At 41.7% G+C, this 20,902-nt stretch overlaps 1 protein-coding gene across 25 annotated transcripts in view; it reads right to left on the reverse strand.

Annotated features, from left to right (window-relative positions):
- The window catches only part of nfixa (nuclear factor I/Xa), a 118,853-nt gene that overhangs the window by 67,829 nt on the left and 30,122 nt on the right, over positions 1-20,902 (reverse strand). For 24 of the 25 annotated variants that reach the window (XM_032537321.1, XM_032537161.1, XM_032537302.1 and 21 more), the window contains one exon: positions 6,254-6,785. In XM_032537321.1, coding sequence (XP_032393212.1) covers positions 6,254-6,785 — 532 coding nt within the window. Of the gene's footprint in view, positions 1-6,253; positions 6,786-7,660; positions 8,415-20,902 lie in introns of those variants that run through there. The other variant, XM_032537189.1, reaches the window with a different exon arrangement.

A 20,902-nucleotide genomic window follows, 5' to 3' on the forward strand; every position in this document is an offset into this window, starting at 1 on the left:
AAAAGCCCACTCAGCTCAAGTAAAGAATGCAGTTTTTACCATGGGGTGCTTATCTTACACTCATTTTTATTTGACAATCATTAATGTGTTTTAATGCGTAATTAAATCTTAACAGTAGGTATTAGACTGGGTTCAGCAGTGTGTGAAAACGCCCTTTATTTCCTTTAGACAAAACTAGAAACTGCTAAGCATTTACATAAATACCATTACACAAATCACGTAATGATTCATTAAATTATTATTATTATTGAAATATTAAAGATAATTATATTTGGATTAACATGAAGTATTTTTGACACATACATGTTAACGCATTATATCTGGGCCTAATTATATATATAAAAAAAAACATTTGGGAACTTTATACCTGACACTGATGAATGTAATGTTTTGTGGAAATATAAATTTCTACACAAACACGGTAGCTGTAACGGAAAAATAGGTGTACATTAGTAATGATGAAACTAGTGCAGTAGACTACTTACTTTGACACTAAGGTAAGATTTCTGTCTTTCATCCTGAAGAACTTCAGAATACAAAGCTGAAGAATATCTCTGTCAGTTCTTCTGCTTTTCTAACTGTGTGACATTTACAATGGAGAGCTTGACCTGAGGAGAAACGGGAAAAATCTGACAGCGGAGTTTATTCACAAAGAAAGAGAGGATCAGAGAAAAATTGATAAAAGAGCCAAATAGCACAAATTGCCTCATTTGTCTGATTCCATCATGATGATGGCCTCCCGATTTCACTGGAATAATCTGTTTACCCCACATCTCCGCAAAAACTTTTCGCACAAAAGGAAACAGATGCGGGTAGAACAGACATGTTCAGGGGTTTTACTCTCCCCCGAGTCACACACAGCCAAAGAAAGTGAGGCTTATGATCGTTATGTAAAAACCAAAAAAGCAGGGAGCCGTTTCTAGGACAAAGGCCCCGTATCACAGAGAACGCCAGTTTTTACTGGTCAATTTAATGGGAGACCAAACATAACAACATTGTCTTTGACTCGCCTTTCTCATGCTTTTTTTCTTATTTTCCCTCGAGTCTGCTTGTGTCATCATGGTCTCATGAGATAAATGCAGACCCTGCGGTTTTGGACCAGTCTATGTATATCTGTGACACCCCATGTTAGCCTTGCGTCTGTGTGTGTGTGTGTGTGTGTGTGTGTGTGTGTGTGTGTGTGTGTGTGTGTGTGTGTGTGTGTGTGTGTGTGTGTGTGTGTGTGTGTGTGTGTGTGCATGTTTTGGAGCGAATGAGCACACAACAGGGCTTTGGCTAGCCCAATACCATTAGCTATCCAAATACACAGACATTTTTTCCGAAGCCAAGAATAATGTGAGAAGACTCCCTTCGCACTCTGTCTCTCTAATGTGACGGGGTTTTCCCTCTATCTTAACCCTTCAGATTTGATATGTAGCCACCTCGAAGTGCCCCCAGTCACCAGACAGGAAGACAGAGCCGTGCAAGAGAAGACGCGGCCCCGGCTAAACAAGACCAATCAGAGAACAAGCCGCTCGGCATGTGGAGAGCTTTTCTTAGCCGGCGTGGGCCCTGTTCCCACCAAACCCAACACAAAAGCCTCAGACCTGACCAACTCCCTTGGTGTCAAGATTTCATTTAATCAAAACTCAATGCTTACTTCACCGCTGAGGGTCATCTTAAGATGCGCGTGCGCACACACACAAAAACAAAAACACTTACACACAAGAACAGTCCACTCAACCCTTGTGATGTCATGGGAGCCGGAGAAAAGAGCCAGGAAGTAATTAAGAACAGATTATTTTCACAGAACAAAAAAAAAGAAAGAAATACTGCGCCACGGAGCACTGGGAACCTGTGGAGTATCCTGTTAACTTTTAACACGTTGCAAGCCATTCATCATGTCAGCCATGACTGTCAGGATGCCTCTCTTTTTCTCTGTTTCACTATCCTTCTCCTATCCCCTCATCTTTCTCCCACATTTCTTTCCACTCAATAAATCCATTAAATCCCAGAATTTTCCTCAGCAATGAACAAAAGTGTTTTTTTTAATTTGTGAATCCTTCCTGTGGTCAGTAAGTTGGCCGGTGGGCTGGCTGTAGCGCTAGGATTTCTCTGGGCTTTTTAATAGCGCCGTCCAAGGCATGACTATTGCTATAGTAGGAGAGAGGCGGGATCTGGCACCGTTGAGCGGTCATGGCAGAAATGGCACGGCGAGTACATTTCACACTTCCCTCGGAGTGACTGCAAATTTCCTGTACTGAACTTTTGATTGGAAACACATTTGAAACATCTTTTCATGATCACACTTACTGCGTACAAAAGAAAGGAAAGCAAGAGAAAAAAATAAAGCAGTAAGAATGAGTTCCAAAATATGACTAAGTGCACTGAGCTAACTTTGGACCTCACAAATGGGATCTTTTTTCTTTTTTTAATCTTCTATTTTTCCAACCTTGAATAAATCACAAATGTGCTGAGTTTAAGCTAAAACAGCACAAAAATTATAAATCAAATAGTCCACTGAACACTGTGAGAGGCAGCTAAATGATATCTCCTCAGACGGGGTACAAGTGGACCCACCTATGCAATAGTCACACTAACAGAAGTGAGCTAGCACTGTGAACTGAGCCTATCCAACACACTCCATTCAGAAATTATCAAAGGGACCCTGCCAGTGTGTGGTGCTCTGGCAGGCTCCTGTGGCTCATCCAGACCACTATCTCCATTATATACCAGTCAATCACACTCAATAAAAAAATAATAATGACCTACTCCCTGTACTGCACCACAACCACTCTTCCCCTCTCCTCTCTGCCAGTATTTTAGTTACAATGTTTAAAGACATATTGCTCCGTCTGGTTTGCTGCTCTTTATCTGAGGTGCTTGGAAAACATGGGGAGATGGTTGTGTATTGTGGCAGCGTGATATGATCAGTTACGGCTGCAGTGCGTTATGCTCCGTAACAGAGAGGATCTCAAAGGCTGGCTGGAGAACAGCCTGAGAAGCCTGACGGCAAGCCCAGAGATTCCCTGTGGCAGCTTTTGCCACTCTCTCATAAACAAAACACAAGACGTCTTTCTCTTCTTCCCACACCAACGGGGCTCAGGCGCTGCCAAACGGAACAATCACTATCGCAGCCTCTTCTCCTATCCAACGTGCTCTCTCCCTCTCTCTCTCTCTCTCCTACAATATAAACAAAAGAGATCAGCAGTGGCTTTACCTCTGTGAGAGCAACAATGATGGCAATGATGAAGGAGAAGAAACAAAAGAAAAGTGTGTATGGGATCAAAGAGGAACGAGGAAGACAGAGATGCTGAAGACCGACAAAACTCAAAATAAACAAAATAAACAATAAGCACATCTTGTCATTCATTGCACGAATAAGGCAAAAAATGTAACCGCTCAGTGCTGTAACAGAGAAATGTGACAGATGAATGCCGGCCTTCAGTTGGTTACCCTTTTGTCTCTCTCTCTCTGTCCGTAGACCCCAACATGTATCTCCAACCAGGACTTAAACTGAGCACGGTCTCTGGAGGCTGAGAAAAGCACCATGGCACACCGTGTTAGCCAGATAAGATAAGACAGAGCACACACTAAGTCCATATTATGAATGGGCAACACACTGGGCAGCCACTCAAGGCAGCGTTGTGTTTTACTGTACTGCTCTAAACCAGCACACTGTAGCACGGTGCACGGCGACACACTGGAAAGCCCACAATGTCAGAAGAGGTAGAGAGAATTAGTCTAGACATTCAGAGTTTGTGCGTAGTTTCACAGATGTGTAAAAAAAATTAAATACAAGAATGAAATGTTTTCTCACTGTAAACCTCCCTCAATGATATACAGACAATTGAAGCCACAATCACTCAGCAATTTTTTTTTTTTAAGTCTTCATACCACATGCCATGTCATGTAGTATATATGGAGTAAAATACCACAAATAAACTAATATACAATTTTGCCCTCTCAATAAGTTTTGAAAATGTTCAATAGACCTGTATAATTGCTTTAATTATATGTATTAAAAAACAAACACATTAATAATAACTTCCCTTTCAAAACCAAATATACAAGCGTAAGGCAATGTCTTTCTAGACTTGGTGAATTATTTACAAGCATTCTTTCTTGAATTAAAATTAAACAAGAATAGTAGCATAATTTAGTGTAGTATGAGAGTATAATTTACGAGACAAACATAATTTACGAGACACAGAGTCATGATAAAAAAAAACTTTTCTTTTTTGCAGCACTGTCTCGGTCATTGTGCAATAACAAAGTAAACATTTTGAATTGAACAATATTTTTTAACAGAGCATTTATCGTAAAAAAAATCACTAAAATGGTAAGACAACTTCAGGACTGCCCGCTACCTATGGTTTATCACCGCGACAAACAGACCAACAAACCAGAGCTGATGCCAGGGTTTGGCTCGGGCTGTGTGCGGTGTTTGGCCTGGACCAAGATTTTGTGTGTGTCAGAGAGAGAGAGAGAGAAAGAGAGAGAGACTAAGGTATGGCTGTGATTGAATTTGGCTCCACTCACGTTAGCGGCTACCATAAGAGTTCCGCCTTGGATATGCTCTATATATGTATCTGCCTGTGTGTGTGTGAAGCTGGTTGAGTCACTGTTTGAAATTCTCAGAAAATACCAGCTGAGATAATATTAGGTCATGAGCTTGTGTTTGTATGTATAGCCAGCAAATGGTGAAGTAGTGTGTATTTGGAGGATTTGGCTGGGATACGTGTATGTGTGTGTGTGTGTGTGTGTCTTGTGTGGTGTGTGTGTGTGTGTGTGTGTGTGTGTGTGTGTGTGTGTGTGTGTGTGTGTGTGTGTGTGTGTAGTGTGTGTGTGTGCATTTTTGTGTGTGCGTGTGTGTGTGTGTGTGTGGTTGCTGTGTTTTTTGTAATACAGGGAAGAAACTATAACACAGCCAGTGTTTTGGCTGTGTGTGTAGAGTATGCGCACTGGAAGCTACAGCGATGTTTGGCCGAGTGTGACGGTGGCTAAGATACAACAATGTTTGGCTGTATCAAACCGTATCTATGATAGTCCTTGGCCTAGTGCGCGTGATGTGTGGGTGTGTGTATTTAATCGTGACTAAAACTGTGTTTGGCTTTATGTGTGAAAGTACGCTACAAAGATGACAGAGTTGTTTTTCTTTTTTTAAATCAAATGTGTGTATCTTTTTTTAGCTGTGTTTGTATGTGTGTATGGGTGTGAAGGTGGCTGCAATAGTACTGGCTGTCTGTGAGCACTGGCAATTTGTGTGTGTGTGTGTTTGGCAGCCAGGTCCAACGTGGTGCTAGCGTTCAGGCAGACGGTGAAGGTGGCAGCAGCCTGCGGCCTGAGAGCAGGAGACACCACACACACACACACACACACACACACACACACACACACACACACACAATCTGGACTGTGGCCAAATGACGGTTCCTGGCTACAATGGCCTTATCGTGGCACATACACTTTGACAGACTGAGTACAATCTTATAAACAGCGACTCTCACTCATCCACAAAAACACAAGATTTGACTGTGGTGATTATCTTATAAAACACACACACACACACACACACACACACACACACAAACACAGGCATGCAAATTGCTTCCTATAAAAAACACAAAATACATGCTCATATGAAGCCGCAAATGCCTTGCTCAAAAAAATGAACTCGTACTTGCCAGAGCACGCTGGCTGAATGCCCTTGACACACACATATTCCTTTTGATCACCGTATTTATTTATTTTTTTGTAAACAATTTTTTTCTTTTTGATCACTATGTTGTAATGTAATCAAACACTAAGGAACACAAGAAAAGAAGTAAAATACAAAAAAGACAAAAGCAAAACGCTGTGCCTTTTGCTGAGAAAACGATGCATGCAACGAAAGCATGATGGTATATTCATTACGTTTCTCAGAGTTTTTGTTATTTTTTTTTAGAGAATATTGATAAATTCACAATTTTTATATAATCATATTAGAAAGCTTAATTATAATCTAAAAGCTTTCCTACATTTTAAACACAGTGTTTCTGAAACTTATAGCACTTATCTTTACACTTTGGTTTATGTATTTTATTTCTGTCAATCCATTTTTAATTAATTATGTGTCATACAAGCAAGTGTTTCTGTTATAGATGTGTTTGTGTATGCACATGTCTGTGATTATGCAAATGTTTGAACATCTGTATATGCCCATGCACACGGGCATGTATGACGAGTGTTTATGTGTTGGCATCCCTCTTTTTAGTGTCTAGTGTCCACATACCTGGCGTGTGGACGAAGTAGGCCAGGTATAGGTCCAGCTCCTTGACGGACACTCCGATGTGGTGTGGCTGGACACACAGGCCAGGGTTGGTGCACTGTGGTGACTTGACCAGCCGTTCGCCATCCGTGCTCTCCAGAGGGCTGCCCTTGAACAGGATGACCATCACCAGGTCCAGCCGCCACACCTTGTCGGCCTGGCGCAGGCAGTCGATGCGACGGATCTTGCCCTTCTGGTCAGGGTTGGACAGCACACAGCAGGGGGGCTTTTTCCCCGTAATGGTGAGCACAAAGTCCTCACGGAACTCAGGCCGGATGTCCTTGCGGAGCTTGGCCAGCAGGCGTGAGGCCCACTTCTGCTTGATCTCTGGCTTCTCCCCCAGCAGCTCATCCTTCACTGCGCGCTCTTCCTCCTTGGACATGCGCTTCTCATGCTTCTTGAAGTATTTGCGCTTGCGGGCCTGCAGGTTGAACCAAGTGTAGGCAAAGGCGCGGACATGGGGCAGCAGGGCCTCGATGAAGGGGTGGAATTCATCCTGGAGGAGGGAGGAGGAGGGGGAGGGTGGAGGGAGGGGGAGGGTGGAAGCGGAGAGGGGAGAGAGGAGGGGAAAATGGGGGAGAGAAGGATGGGGAGAGAGGGAGTGGGGGTGAGGAAGGGAAGAAAGAAGAGAGGCAGTTAGCACCGGCACGCAGCATGGAGAAGCGGCGCCTGCTCTGTGTGAGCGGAGGGAGAGAATGAGCGAGAGGTGCAGAGAGAGAGAGAGAGAAAGAGAGAGAGGAGAGAGGAGAGAGAAGGAAGGAGAGAAGAGGGAGAGCGAGAGCGAGAGAAGACTGTGGTGATGAGAAGAGAGAGAGAGAGAGAAAGAGAGATTCTGTACACTCTCTACCAAACACAAACGCATCATGTTGATGGACACACTTTACAAAACACTGAAAAACAGAATACTGATAGACTGAGAGGTAAAACATGAAAAAGGGAAATTAAATATCTACTGTGAGATTTTCTTCAAATAATATTAGTATAAACATTCACACATGTGCCCGCTTATGTTAAAAAAAAGTGTTATCAATACAAATATTGACAGACTTGCAGTTACCCATTACAGAACAACAAAAACATTTAATATTAATTTTTGAAAACATTAATTCTATTTTATTTCTAATTTATTTATTTTTAAATCTTTAAAAAAAATATGTGGAATTTATAAAATAACTAATGCATACAACACTAAAATAATTTAAGAGAACTTACAACCAAATTAAATGATTAAAATTCATCATAAAATATTTGTCCATAAAAACAATGAACTGCGTCCCACTCGGAATTAGCTAGTAGCCGTTGCTGTAAAAAAAAAAAAAACATGTGAATGAAAAGAAGATAAAATAAATAATAGAATAACATGGTATTTACCATTTTGCTCTCTCATCATAAATTCACCCGCCGATTGCAAAGAAAATTAAAATGCACCACGAGGACAACAACTGGATTGTTGAATCAAAAGGCACTGAAGTAATGCTGCGTATATTAGAAAACAAAAGACTGAAGGAAAAAAATTAAGCAAAAAGAGAAGCTGAGAAACTGTCCAATAAAAGCAGCAGGGGGGGAAAAGCTGAGAAAGAGGAGACAGGCCAAAGGGGCGCAGTGTAATACCAGCACAGGAACACAGGAGGTACTGTAGCAGGAGCTGCAGGAGAGGAGCTGATCAGGAGCACAACAGAAGGAGAGTGTAGAGAAGTTTAGCAATCTCTCCAAAAGAGCTGTACGTGCACGAATAAAACAAAACAGATACTGCCGCAAAAAGGATAAAATTGTCAAAAACGTGACAAGTCTCTTTCTTCGTTCTACAAAATTATGTAGAAAAAATATCTTGACAAAAAAACAACAACAAAAAAATGCTTGGCAAAGTGGCGCGTGCTATTGGTTCAATTCTGTAGGATCTGCACAAGACTCACGAAAAAGGAGAGAGAGAGAGCTGGACAAGGGGGGTGCGGACAGAGGAGGAGAAGAAGGAAAAAAACAAAAAACAAGAGGACCGAATCAATGTTGGAAGAGTGTGCACGACCGCTGGCAAACCCGAGTGCAGCTTCTTTTTTCCCCCTCTTTCTCTCCAACTCTGTCTCTCTCTTCCTCTCCACTTTCCTTCTCTAACCATTGACTGAGTCTGTGCCAACATGCACAGGGCCCACCTATTTGGCACAGAGTCTCAAACAGCCCAGCCAATACGCACGCTCCCACTGCTGAAAGGGAGGGAAGAGAGAGATGGCAGAGGGAGAAGCAAAGCGGTGGGAGGGGAGGGGGAGGGGGGGTTGGTGGCTGGTAGTGGAGAGAGGGGGGGGGACTGTGTGTGGTGCAGGCAGAAGGCACGTCATTAGCCAAATAGACAAGTTCCAATCTATTGCAAAGGCAAAGTCCAGAGGATATTAATTTTACATGCATCCAATCCAGACAGCACCCGCCTTCTAAAGCCCTCCTACGTCCTCCAACCTCCCTTCATCGGCTTCGTCACCAGCGTGGTCACAGCCATCCCAACAAACCAGCTCGCTCTCCAACTGCACCACCCTACCCCATCCACCAGAGACCCCCCCCCCCCCTCTCTCGTGTTACACCACCCTCATGGGATGGCATGAGAAAACACAGGCCCCAAATCCCACGACCCTGAGACCAGCAGCTGCTCCTGGATTTACCACACAAACAAAGAGAGGAGGGGAAGAAATGCCTGTTAACCCCCCCCCCCCCCCCCCACCCCCCCCCCCCAACAAAAAATACCATCCAAAAACATGCTCTCCTGTTTCAAAATGCACTCTCACATCCAAACTGGCCCCTTCTCTTCTTCTTTTTTTTTGTTAGTTCGACTTTAAAAGCCCCAACAGCGCAGACAGAGAAATACATTAAAAGTTTCTGTTACCAAATTAGAGAGCAATCTGATTTGTGGTTGAGACAGGATTCATTGGACACTGATGGCTATAAATGCTGTGGTGGACAGCTTCATGTAAGTAGCCTATGCATGTTAAGCTATTTAACAAGGCAAGGCAAGCGGATAATGAAACTGTCTAAAACAGGCTATACCACTTCCCTGTTATTCACAAAACTTAATCTAATGCTTTCAGATTCAGATATGCTGGTCTTTGTAATAGCAAAAAAGAATTATATTTTCCTACTGCAGCCGGTAAATTGCCCATATTTTCATTGTGTTGCATTATGAAGTACACAATGACACATGATTGTAATTAAACAGCAGCAGAAAGTGAGGGAGCACAGGGCTGTAAATCTGCGCTGGCAAGCTTATTGTCTCATCCTCATTGGCTGACCCACATGACCTCAGAGGGACTGGCTGTGCCCAGTGCACCATGGGAGAAAATATTTGAGAGACAAAGGCTCCCACCAAGGATCAATTCAATATAATCTAATGTATGCATGAAATACAGAAATATTATACATATGTTAGAAGTGCATTTAAATGTCATACTTCCAAATTACCAAAAATATAACATTTGCTTATTTATATTTTCCAAATCAGTCAATGGGGCTCATAAGAATTATAAAGACATTGTTAAAACTGGAATCTCTGCAATGGGCAGCGGCAAAAAGCTAACTTGTCATGTGGCAAAGTTGAGGGCCCGGCCATTTGATTGTGGGTTGAAGCCCCCTGCTGTGCAATGGGACAGGCTGTCTGTGTGAACGCCCTACAAGGGCCAGAGTACTCTGGTTGGCTCCCAGGACCATCAGATTTAGCCTGGCCTGCTCCCTCTGTCAGTGTCTGACAGAGGAGCCGCAGCCTGGATGACTGGCTGGTCCATTGACTGGCTGGCAAGCTGGCGGTTCGGTTGGCCGAGAGGCTACATGACTGGCTGGGTGAATGACTGGTTGGCTAACCGGGTGGGTAGCTAGCTGGCTAGCTGACTGCCTAGCTGGCTGACTGGCTCGTCACTGCTACTACTGGGGGGGGGGGGCAGACCCCATCTGGCCGGGCCGCGCCGGGCTGGGTGCCGATTGTTCATGCTAACATACGCCTGCCTCACACAGCCACACTGAACACGTGAAAAATGTGGAAATGAGAGAAGATGGTGGCGGCAAGGAAGAAAATATATGGGCAAAAGTAACATGAGAAGAGGATGTGTGTGTTTGTTTTTGTTTATAAGAATAATGACGGAGGTGTGTTTGTTGCTTATTTGAAAAGACTGTTGGGATCTAGACTTTTTGATGAATGGGCCGCAGACAAAGAAAAGGAGTGATATGTGCCAAGTATTGCAGTTACTTCCTGTAATATCATCACGCCATTACTGACAGGCAAAGCGATAATAACCAAGATTACTATCAGGGAAATCCAAACCGCCCCTTTTGTCCATTCAAACTAGCAACACATTTTCTTTTGTAGTTCCAGCCCTGCAACATTTTTTCAGTAAAATAACTCTTCATATCACAAAAAGAGGATAACTAAACTGACAGAAATCTATTATAAGACAACAAACAAATCCATATTATTAAGCAAATAGTATTTGTATGAAATATGTAATCCTTCAAAATAATCCCCTCTTTTTAAAATCACTTAGTTAAATCCATTGCCAGGCGTAATATGATCATAAATTGGACTAAATACAAAATTATACACAACAGCACAACACAGGCATTTGCCGTTAAGGCAAGATTTTTTTATGATTTTGGCCAAGAAAAGATTGTGTGGCGCCCTATTATTTAATGTGTCCATTTTTTTTTTGACATTTTCAAACCCACATTTCCTTTAGCTCATTACAGAGGTTTCTCCTGTTTGCCCGGAGTTCTATGGGGCAGAACGATGGGTGGCAGGTTGTCGGGCCTTGGCCGCTGGACTCATTAGGTATCTGCTCAGCAATAATTTGAGCAAGAGCTCATCTTATCTCTGCATGCCATGCTCTGTCTTTTAGGAAACGGCGACCTTTGTTCGCCAGGCTGGGCAAAACAATCTCCCCTCCTGCCCTGTCAGGGTACAACTCAGAGTGCAGGAGAGACATGAAAACCACCTCTGGTTTTATTAACAAGGCCAAGCTCGGAGCAGCAGCAACTGCCAAAAACACAAGACAAAGAAACCCCATAAAATCTGAAATTGGTGTATTGAAGATGTTGATGGTACTAAACAAAAACAGAAACAGTGCTTGGTGAAAATTCACCCATTACACCTTTTGTCTTGTATGCAAGGCTGGCAAGAATATCCTAAATCTCCTACAGCTAAAACACAGTAATTGAGGCATAAAAATGAATAAGTAAAATGGCACCAAATCCAGGATTAAAGCAGGAGGCAGGTCCTAAAGGAGCACACCTCTGCGTGGCCTGTCTTTTAGCCTCTAACGGCCTGCACCGTGCGTCTTTACGTTTGCACAAATAATTTACAAATGAATATTCACACCTTGAAAAGAATGAAACCTACCTCGGTCCCCGGTAAATTATAATCTCCCCAGCGTTAGTTTTAACGGTTAATAACGGCTGTTTTTTTCTCCGCCTGTTAACCTGAACGGAGGGCGTCGTTGACCTCCGTCCGTCCGTATGTTTGTAAGTAACCCATTGTATTTTACGCTTGTTAAAACCAAACACACAATAGGTCTCGTTGTTAATCGGACAACGCCTCTTAACACCAAATATGTTGACATTAATGTAAAGCTCCTCTTCCCCATGGACGGAAAACTGAACTTGGGCTTTGCCAGCGGTCAGCTCTGGCTCTCAGCGTCAGTTTCGTGCGGCCTACGTTAAATACAAAAGGTCAAAATGAATACTAAAAGTCGAAATGGAAATAAAAGAAAGTTTCTAATGTATGGTAGCAGAAATAACAGGCTAAGTAAAAACAGTGTATGACTTCCGTGAAGACACACATTCGCCAGAGTAAAGACATAATGTTACTGTTGCACAAACGCATTTCTAGAGTTTACCCACATACATTACTGCAGGCGTATTTAATGTAGCCTATTTAACGTTTTTTTCTTTTACATTTTCAGATAGACTCGGGCCTGTTTCTCACAATGTTGTCAATAGCATTAAAAAGCAATCACCTGAGATGAATTTGTGGTATTAATCTTAGATATGAAAATGAATCCCCTTTGATGCATCCTGCAGTGTGAGGACGCCTTGGTTGGGAGTCAACAGGCATTAAATGTGTTCTCACTGGGCTGCTGACAGCTTTCAGGCATTTGGCTTTAGGCTATATTAACAACTTAAAGGTCACTTATTTACTTTTTATTCCTTTTGCTGTTAAAGTGTGATTCCAACAAAAGATGAAATGGAATTTTAAAATAAATTGAGTAGAAGTAATAAATCAAAACAGAATAATTAAAAATAATAAAAATGAAAAAAAAAAGTCCAGCCTCATCATATAGCCTTACAACTGGTCTCCTTTTAATTATATTAATGCACCCCATTCATATTTCCTATTGATTGTATAGCCGACAACATCACCTAATTAATCTAAATTCTATAAAGATTGTGGTTTAAACTAGTTGGTTGAAAAAAAAATTAAACTTCTTAAAAAGAAAACTTAGGATAAATTTTAAATCATATCAACAATAACGGTAAATTAATGAATACCAATATCCTGCATATCTATTTGAAATGTGTTTTTAAACAAAGGGACCATATTTATTTGAAATTCTAACTCATGTATACATTTCATCAAACTTTTAATTTGTTCAGTGAAATATGAAAATTCTGAACATTTAGGCATAATTATTTCAAATTGTGCTTGTGAATAAATGTACATAAATATAAATTCTATTACATTTATCAAATACGTTCTAATATTAAAGTAATTCAACCATATATTTGCTAGAAGAATAGGAAATACCGCACATATTAGCCTTTTCCTCTTTCAGCATTTAATTTTAGCAACATTTCTTCATAAAAATTCTAAAGAGAAAAGCTAAACTTAATTTTTAAAAATGCTACAAAGAAGTAACTGAAGGTCAGATTTTTCTGATGAAATTATATTTATCTCACACACAAGTCTTTTGTTAACTTTACACAGGACGATCCTGTAAGATAAGACTAGGACACACACACACACACACACACACACACACACACACACACACACACACACAAAGCTGATGAAGGTTACAGCGTGTTAGGACGTGTCATGACAGGAATTTGACTTTGACATTTGCTGTGAAATTGTCATTGACAAGTACTACAGGAGTGCTGGTGATGTAAAGGAAGACGTGAGCTATCGAGCTATGTCCGTGTGTGTGTGTGTGTTGGGTGTGTGTGTGTGTGTGTGTGTGTGTGTGTGTGTGTGTGTGTGTGTGTGTGTGTGTGTGTGTGTTGACCACTCGAGATGGACTGGAATAATTTGGTTGAAGTTTCTTGAGCTGTTTGTGCTTTGTATATAATCCATTTAAAAAAAAAAGGATTTGCCTCATTAGTCTAAACTTTACATAAAACATTTGTTTGCAGTAATATAGGCATAATGCTAATACTGTTCATTCTGTATAAAAAAGAAAAACGAAGTATAAAAGAAAAAAGTTGCTTTTGGTTTGAGCAAAGTTTCCATATTTTTATTACAGGAGTGCAGGACAAATGAGGTGTGCAGGCCTGACTAGTAACAGTTAAGAGGTGATGGGTTAGTAACCATACAATCTTCTGGGATATAAAATAATTACGGACAAATTGAAGTAAAATACTACTATTTCCTTGGAATCTCTCAAAATAAGTGTCTTTTTTTTCTTCCGCTTTCATTCACTTTTTCTCTTTTCAGGCCCACACACATGCACAGATCCACATTATTCTTCTAAAAAAATGTCCTTAACTTTTCATCACTGCCAGTCCTATTTCCATCCAGCTCAAAACCTTTTCATCCATTCATCTACTCCCTGGAAGAGGAAAAAACTTCCCATCTTTCTGCTCTCTTTCTCCCATCGGCACAGATTGATGTTAAAAGTGTGTCGTGTGCGCATCGTTTGTAATTACGCCTGTTTACACACCGAAGCATTACTATGTGTGAAAGTCTGGAAGCCATTTGTGGCATGAGGCTGAGAGAGAAAGACAGACTGAGCGAGCTTTAAACAGCTCCAGAGACACAAGGACTGATAGCAAACTGGGGCTTCTGACATGACAGACCTGGGTAATATTATAGCCTACTTAAATATGCTTTCACGTTTGTGCGATGGATTTGTCTAGGCAGACTGGTTCTGCCTAAAATGTAACCACATCAAAGATAAGATCAAGGGCTCTTTATGATTCTTTTTAGTATCCAAAATGTATTCAGCCAGGATTTTCTTAAGGTTTGTGTGGTTTTTTTTATGACTCTGGCCCATCTGCATGAATTTCATTCTATCCAGTTAATTATAAACATAACTTTAACCCCACAAGTGAGTTATATTCCCAATTTATAGTCTAAAACTATTTAGGGAACTGAATTCAATTTGGACGACTTAAAAATACATTTTGGTATGATCATCGGTTAAATAAATTTGCAGGTTTTGGGCTTAGATTTAGTGAAAGAAATTCAAAATGTATACACTGCACACACCACATGTACATGTAAAACATTATACATTCACTGTTTGATCTTGATAACAGTGCAGCCAATTCTCTTAGAGGATGATGTTATCGTGGTATAAATAAAACAAAATTATAGATTTCAAACTAAATTAGGAGATTCTGGCATTGCATGTTGCAAACAATGATTGAAAGAAACCATTTCAACATGGGGCAGTACAGGATTACATGTACGCTAAGTGAATACATATCGACTACTGCATATGTGCCATATGTGTGTATACATTACAGAGGATTCTGTAGCGTTACCATGACAAATACATGCACACACATAAACGGACTCAAACACACACACACACACACACACACACACACACACACACACACACACACACACACACACATACTGTTGGGGTAGCATTTTCTGACAGAACATTGGAGTAAGAGTGAGAGATCATTATTTTTCGTCGACAAGGGCAGACATTCCTGATCAGGTCAAGTAGGCAGTGTAATACTTGGAGTGCGTGTGCGTGTGTGCATGTGCGCTTGTGCTTGTGTGTCAGTTTTCTGCTTCAATTATACAGGGAAGGAGAGTCTCACACGTTCTGTCTCACTCCTAACTGAAGCACATGCTGCACACACCTACAGGGTTCCAGTCGGCACATGCCAGCAGCACACACTGGCTACCATGCCCTGCCTACAGCTGCAGAGAGGTCTTTGAACCTCATGGTTAGCAAATACAGCAGGAATCAAGCAGATAATGAAACCCGATATCCCCTCCCTTCCATGCCCTGCTCCAACAGCCAAGGCCTGCTTCTCCTCACACAAGAGATGCACTATTGAGAGACTTTCTCTCGTACTCTTTTGCTCCCCCTCATTCTTTTATTCCTCCCTGGTACTCGTTCTGCCAGTCGGCAAGGCGAGATGCCAACCTCTCCCCAAAGCCGGGCAGAGTGCCCTCACCCTTTATGCAAATGCTTCACCACTTGCCCAACTCACACATTCATTCTGTGCTCCCACCACCACCTACTCCTCCATTCCTTCTTTCACCTCTTACTCTGCAATCCGTCTCTCTCGCTCTCTCTTGAACACTTTTTCCCTTTCCTGTACTCCATATTGTTGTTGCACTTCCCTCTACCAGTTGCCTAGGCTCTCTCTATCTCGATGGGTATCCAGCATCTCTCGCTCCGCTCCCCCTCACTTCTTTCACTGTGGAACTCCCTCTCTGCCTCGCTCTCTCACACTCTCTTGACTCACCCAGACTCAAACTTGTGCCCTCTTTCCTCGGCCATTGCCAGACAGGCAAGTGCAGAAACTCCCTTCACCCTCTCTTTCTCTCTTCTTCTTCTTCTATCTCTTTTACTCTCTCTCTCTCTCTCTCACACAGACACTCAGCCACTCGTGCCCTGGTACTTCCATTAAAGGGAAAGTTGCTTGTCTATAAATTATACTTTTTATTCATCTGCTTCAGTTTGTATATCATCTGTTAGTGTTAGGTGTTAAATGTATAGTTTGCAAGACGCCAGTTGGCACGTTTAACTGTAAATTTGTTCCAGATTTTGTGTGATTGATTGCTTCCTTGATTATTGAGCAGGGTGTTAGTGGAGCACACAAACACTCTCCTTTCACACAAGAAAGAAATACTAGAGTTCCAGTGGTTTAAACATGTGATCACATTAACATGCTTTACAGCCAATTTTGTTTATTTTTTCAGAAATACGGCAGAATATGTATTGTTCCAGATTAACATTGCAGCACAAAGCTAATTCATGAGCGGTGGGTGAAACGCTACTGATCAATTTTGGCTGATTGAAGAACTATTAACCATGAGATGAGACTCTGCAACACTTGGCTTTATGAAACCCTTTTAAGACGTATTATTACAACTCATAACTCTATGGTTGTCAAGCTGTGAACATGTTTTCTTAGTTCCTATAAAGGTGACATTTATGGGGACACAACAGGAATATTGACAGAGGTTTCATGTACCAAATTACTGTGTGGTTTTTATTATGCTATTTTGAATCATGTCAAATCTCCACAAAAGTCATTTAATCTCCATATAACTCACAGTTAAATAAAAAAAAGGCAGTTAGAGTGTGTTAAGTTGTATTCTGGAAAAAAAAATAAAAAAAAATAAAAGTGAGTGCTAGATAATAAAAAGAATATAACATCTTAGCCTGCTGAACACAATTTTGTTATGTACAACTAGAACACTGTTCAAGTGTTTGTGGCATGCTACTTTGTAGATGGGCAACCAACCCTCTTACATTAGCATCATATTTCCGCATCAGTGAGCTCCCTATCAGGAACACCGAAGCTTGCGGATTTAATTCTGCTTATCATGAGAGCTGGAGTTTGGCCTGTGCTGAGTTGGCGCTGCGAGGGTTAAACGGTGCCCGCTCCCTGTGGCATGATATGAGCTGGGCCTTTGCCTGTGCACTCTGCCTTGTCTGCGCTGAGTTGGTAGTGTTAGAGGTTAAGAGTGGGTGGCTGCTCCAAGTGGCTTCCTATGCAACTCTGATCCCATTGGGGTTAAAAGGTGTGTGTTCCAAATGGCTTCCTGAGAGCTGGGTCTTAATCTCTGCTATGCCTGACAGAGTTTGGGTTAAAGGGAGACTGGCTCTTGATATGGCTTGATCTGAGCTGGCAGTGTGAGGGTTAAAGGTCGCTCTGCCCATTTTGAGTGGCATTCCCCTCTAGGGCAAGCACCATGCCAGGCCGGAAGAAACAGAGGGCACACACAAACACATGCAAGGCGAGAAACAAAGAGCCCTCACAACCACACACAGACACACATAAACACACAAGGACACGTGCGCGCATACACAACGACTAAATCATTTTGAAACTTTTATCCTCTCAAACCAGTGCTTTCCTTTTTTAAAGATGTATCCTCCAACAAAGCAAGGGGAAGACAGGCAGACACATGATGCAGACGGGCGCCTCTGGGAGAGTGTGTGTGCAGTTATCTCCTCTGTGACCAAGCTCGCTGACTTCCCCAACCTAAACTACCACCTCGCACAGACCTCAGGAGCACCACAGTACCACAGGCAGACAGCCATAAGTACATGTCCTCAGAGGGGACTTAAAATGGAGAAAACCTACCTCGATTAAAGAGGCACCTCACAAACAGGCATGGGAGAGGAAAAAGAAGTGGGAACCAAAAAAGTGGTGTATCACCATTCCAAGCTTTAAATTAGGTTAGTGTTGGATTTATAACAGTGAAGCGCATGTATTTAATTTTTGAACATTATCAGAAAAAGTGCAAATGTATTACACAAATGCCACTGTTATTTATTAAGTACAACAGGTAAGACTTAATTCAAACAATGTAACAGTATATTAATGTATTTGGTAATGACTGACAACTACTTAATAGCTTGCATCTGGTATATTTATAGGTATTTTAAATTGGGCCTTATCTACCTTGAAATCCCTCACAATTGTGCTGAGAAACGGAGTAACTTGTTTTACTTTTTCTCCTTAACTCGGTATCCTGCTCAGCTTTACTGTTGTCTCATTGAAGAAGAAAAAAAAAAAATACATCACTTATCCGCAATAAATATTCCACTTGTGCCATGTTATTTTGCAATGAAAAGTACAGTGTTTATCAACTCTCAGCAAAACTGGTCTGGTATGAAATACCAGTCTGTCTCCATTTATAAACATGTGATTGTATGAAAAGATAGTAGGCTATCACAGAAAAGTGAGAAGAAGAGAGCTGGACTGAAAGCAGCAAGAGCTGCCACGTCAGATGCTGCTGAGGCTTCTTGGCTGTCAGGTCTGAAACAGACTCAGACAGTGTAGACACACACGCACATGCAAATGCAGTAAGGCCTGCACATGCACAGATCCACACATCCACTCGAATGCACATGCACAAATACTGACTCATATCCGCACACACACACACACACACACACACACACACACACACACACACACACACACACACACACACACACACACACACACACACACAAAAAGGATTTGCCTTTGCAGTGCTGTTTAGGGAGTTGGAGTCATCAGCCAAGCCCAACACCCCTGCTCAGTGAAGCCATCACCGCTGTTTCACTGTGAGTCAACATGGATGGAGCCGCTCCATCAACAACACGCACACAGGCCCTAATAATAAAACGAGCAAATCCCTCACTCCAGATTGCCTGCCACGCGCCAGAGAGGGCCTGCCCCCAGTCTGATCATTTCCTGTTATAGGATCGCTACTGGATTTACACTTATCATTTGGTTGCACTCTTCAAGCATTTAAATCAATATTTTGTTTTTGTAATAGCCATACATTTGAATGCTTAAAAAAAATTCTAAACTGTGACAACCAAATTGTAGAAGCACTATATGCAAAACATGAATGCATTCACGTGCACAAAGAAGAGTATTATAGATCCTGTTTCAAAGCACTACATATAGGGAAATAAGGTAAGCCATATTCAAGCTCTTGGGCTGCCCCAAAAAAAAAAATCAGATGCAAAACAGGATTTGGCCGCATCTTTATTTAGGCTACCTTTTCAATTCCTGGAGAAATTGTATTATTGAATACAAAAACGCCATTGTTCCAGCAAGTTTTAGAGGGGCTTTCTGCTTAATATATTTCCAGAGAGGAAAATCGAAAGACTGTTTTTCAATCTGAAGGGGAGAGTCAGCTCTTGTGCAGAGATTTGATTCTTCAGATAGGGAAGGCAAATGGTGCCAAGTGCTAAGTACTGTAATATGGTTATGATACATTAGCATTCCTTCACATTGACAAAGAAACCCAATATGTGTACATCAAGCATTGTTGTCAAAAAGGAGGAGAGGGAGAAAAAGAGAAGGGAGAGGAGGGTGGAAGAAGATGGAGAGTCAGGTAAAGGATAAGAATTAAGAGGCCGTAGTGAGTGAAAAGTTGCCCGATGAGCAGCATTCCAACGGACAAAGCCTGGCAAATGGGGAAACTGTGTTAGAACGGTTCTCAGATTAGGCAGACAGGGAGTTAGTAAAGTGGCTTTTAAGCTCACCAAATCCAACATATCCCAGATAAGACTGTGGTTCTTCCTGAGGGAACGAAAGAGAGGAGTAGCGGAGTGGGCTGGAAAGAATGAGGTAAAATGTAGAAAGAGATAGCTGAAAAGACGTATTGTGAGAGAAAGAGGAGGGAGAGTTGAGGGCTGGGGTGAGAGTGAGATAGAAGAAAAAAGTGGGCAAAGATGAGCAAACGTGAAAAAAAGCAAAAGAAAGAGAGGTTTTTGAAAAAGAGGCAGGAAAAAAAGGTAGGACTGAATTGGAAGGAAAGTGAGACCATATTTTCAGATTAGAGCACATGTGAGCTTTGGTGTTGGTTGATCCCGTCTCATACAGTGCAGCGAATGAACCCAGAGACACTGAGCAGCCCTGCCTACCTCTCAAGCAGCATTTTATCACCTGCGTGAAAGATCACACACTGGCTAACCTCATCAATCTCTATTCTGTCACAGACCTGTGCAGGCCTTTTATGTATACTCTTTAGTGTTAGTTTAGTTTGGATATTGTTTAGGCAACAAAAGTCAGACAAAAACACACAAGGCAGCACACACAGAAACACACTGAAGCATATGTGATGTGAACTATAGTATGTGCACGCGTATAAATATTCAGACCTGTTGCATTCACCCTTGTTAGACTCACCTACAGCTGCCTCTATAATATGGTTGATTTTATTTTTGCTCTTTCATGTGGCTTTTCCCTACTGTTGTCTTCTTTCCACATACACATACACTGTTAACTGCCTGGTACATGCATGCGCATGAAACAACAGGGGACAGGTGCACACCCACAGGCCAGAGAGCAGAAAGTCAACAAACAAGGGTCAGTTTTTAATATCTCCCTAGTTTGTTTATTTAGCAGTGGTCAGGTTTTCACTTCTAAACCTCCTAAACTCCATTGCAAAATTCCTTCTTTTAGACTCCAGAGAGAACATTCAAACAGTATTAATTCCTCTTGCTGGGAAAAGGGACGGCCTTTTCCCGGAGCAATCCATAACATCTGAATATAAAAATAAATACGAAGAGCGGGTGCGCTCCAAAGTGAGGATGGAAAAAAATCTGCCTGGAAGTTTGACGGCGGTGTGTGTTTTTCCTCTGTTTCACCAGCATCTGGGACAACATGTTTCTCACTGTGCTGCAGCCCACTACCATGATTTTTCTTTCTCTTAAAAAAAAAAAA

The sequence above is a fragment of the Etheostoma spectabile genome, chromosome 2 (genome assembly GCF_008692095.1).
Source record: "Etheostoma spectabile isolate EspeVRDwgs_2016 chromosome 2, UIUC_Espe_1.0, whole genome shotgun sequence".
Lineage (NCBI taxonomy): Eukaryota > Metazoa > Chordata > Actinopteri > Perciformes > Percidae > Etheostoma > Etheostoma spectabile.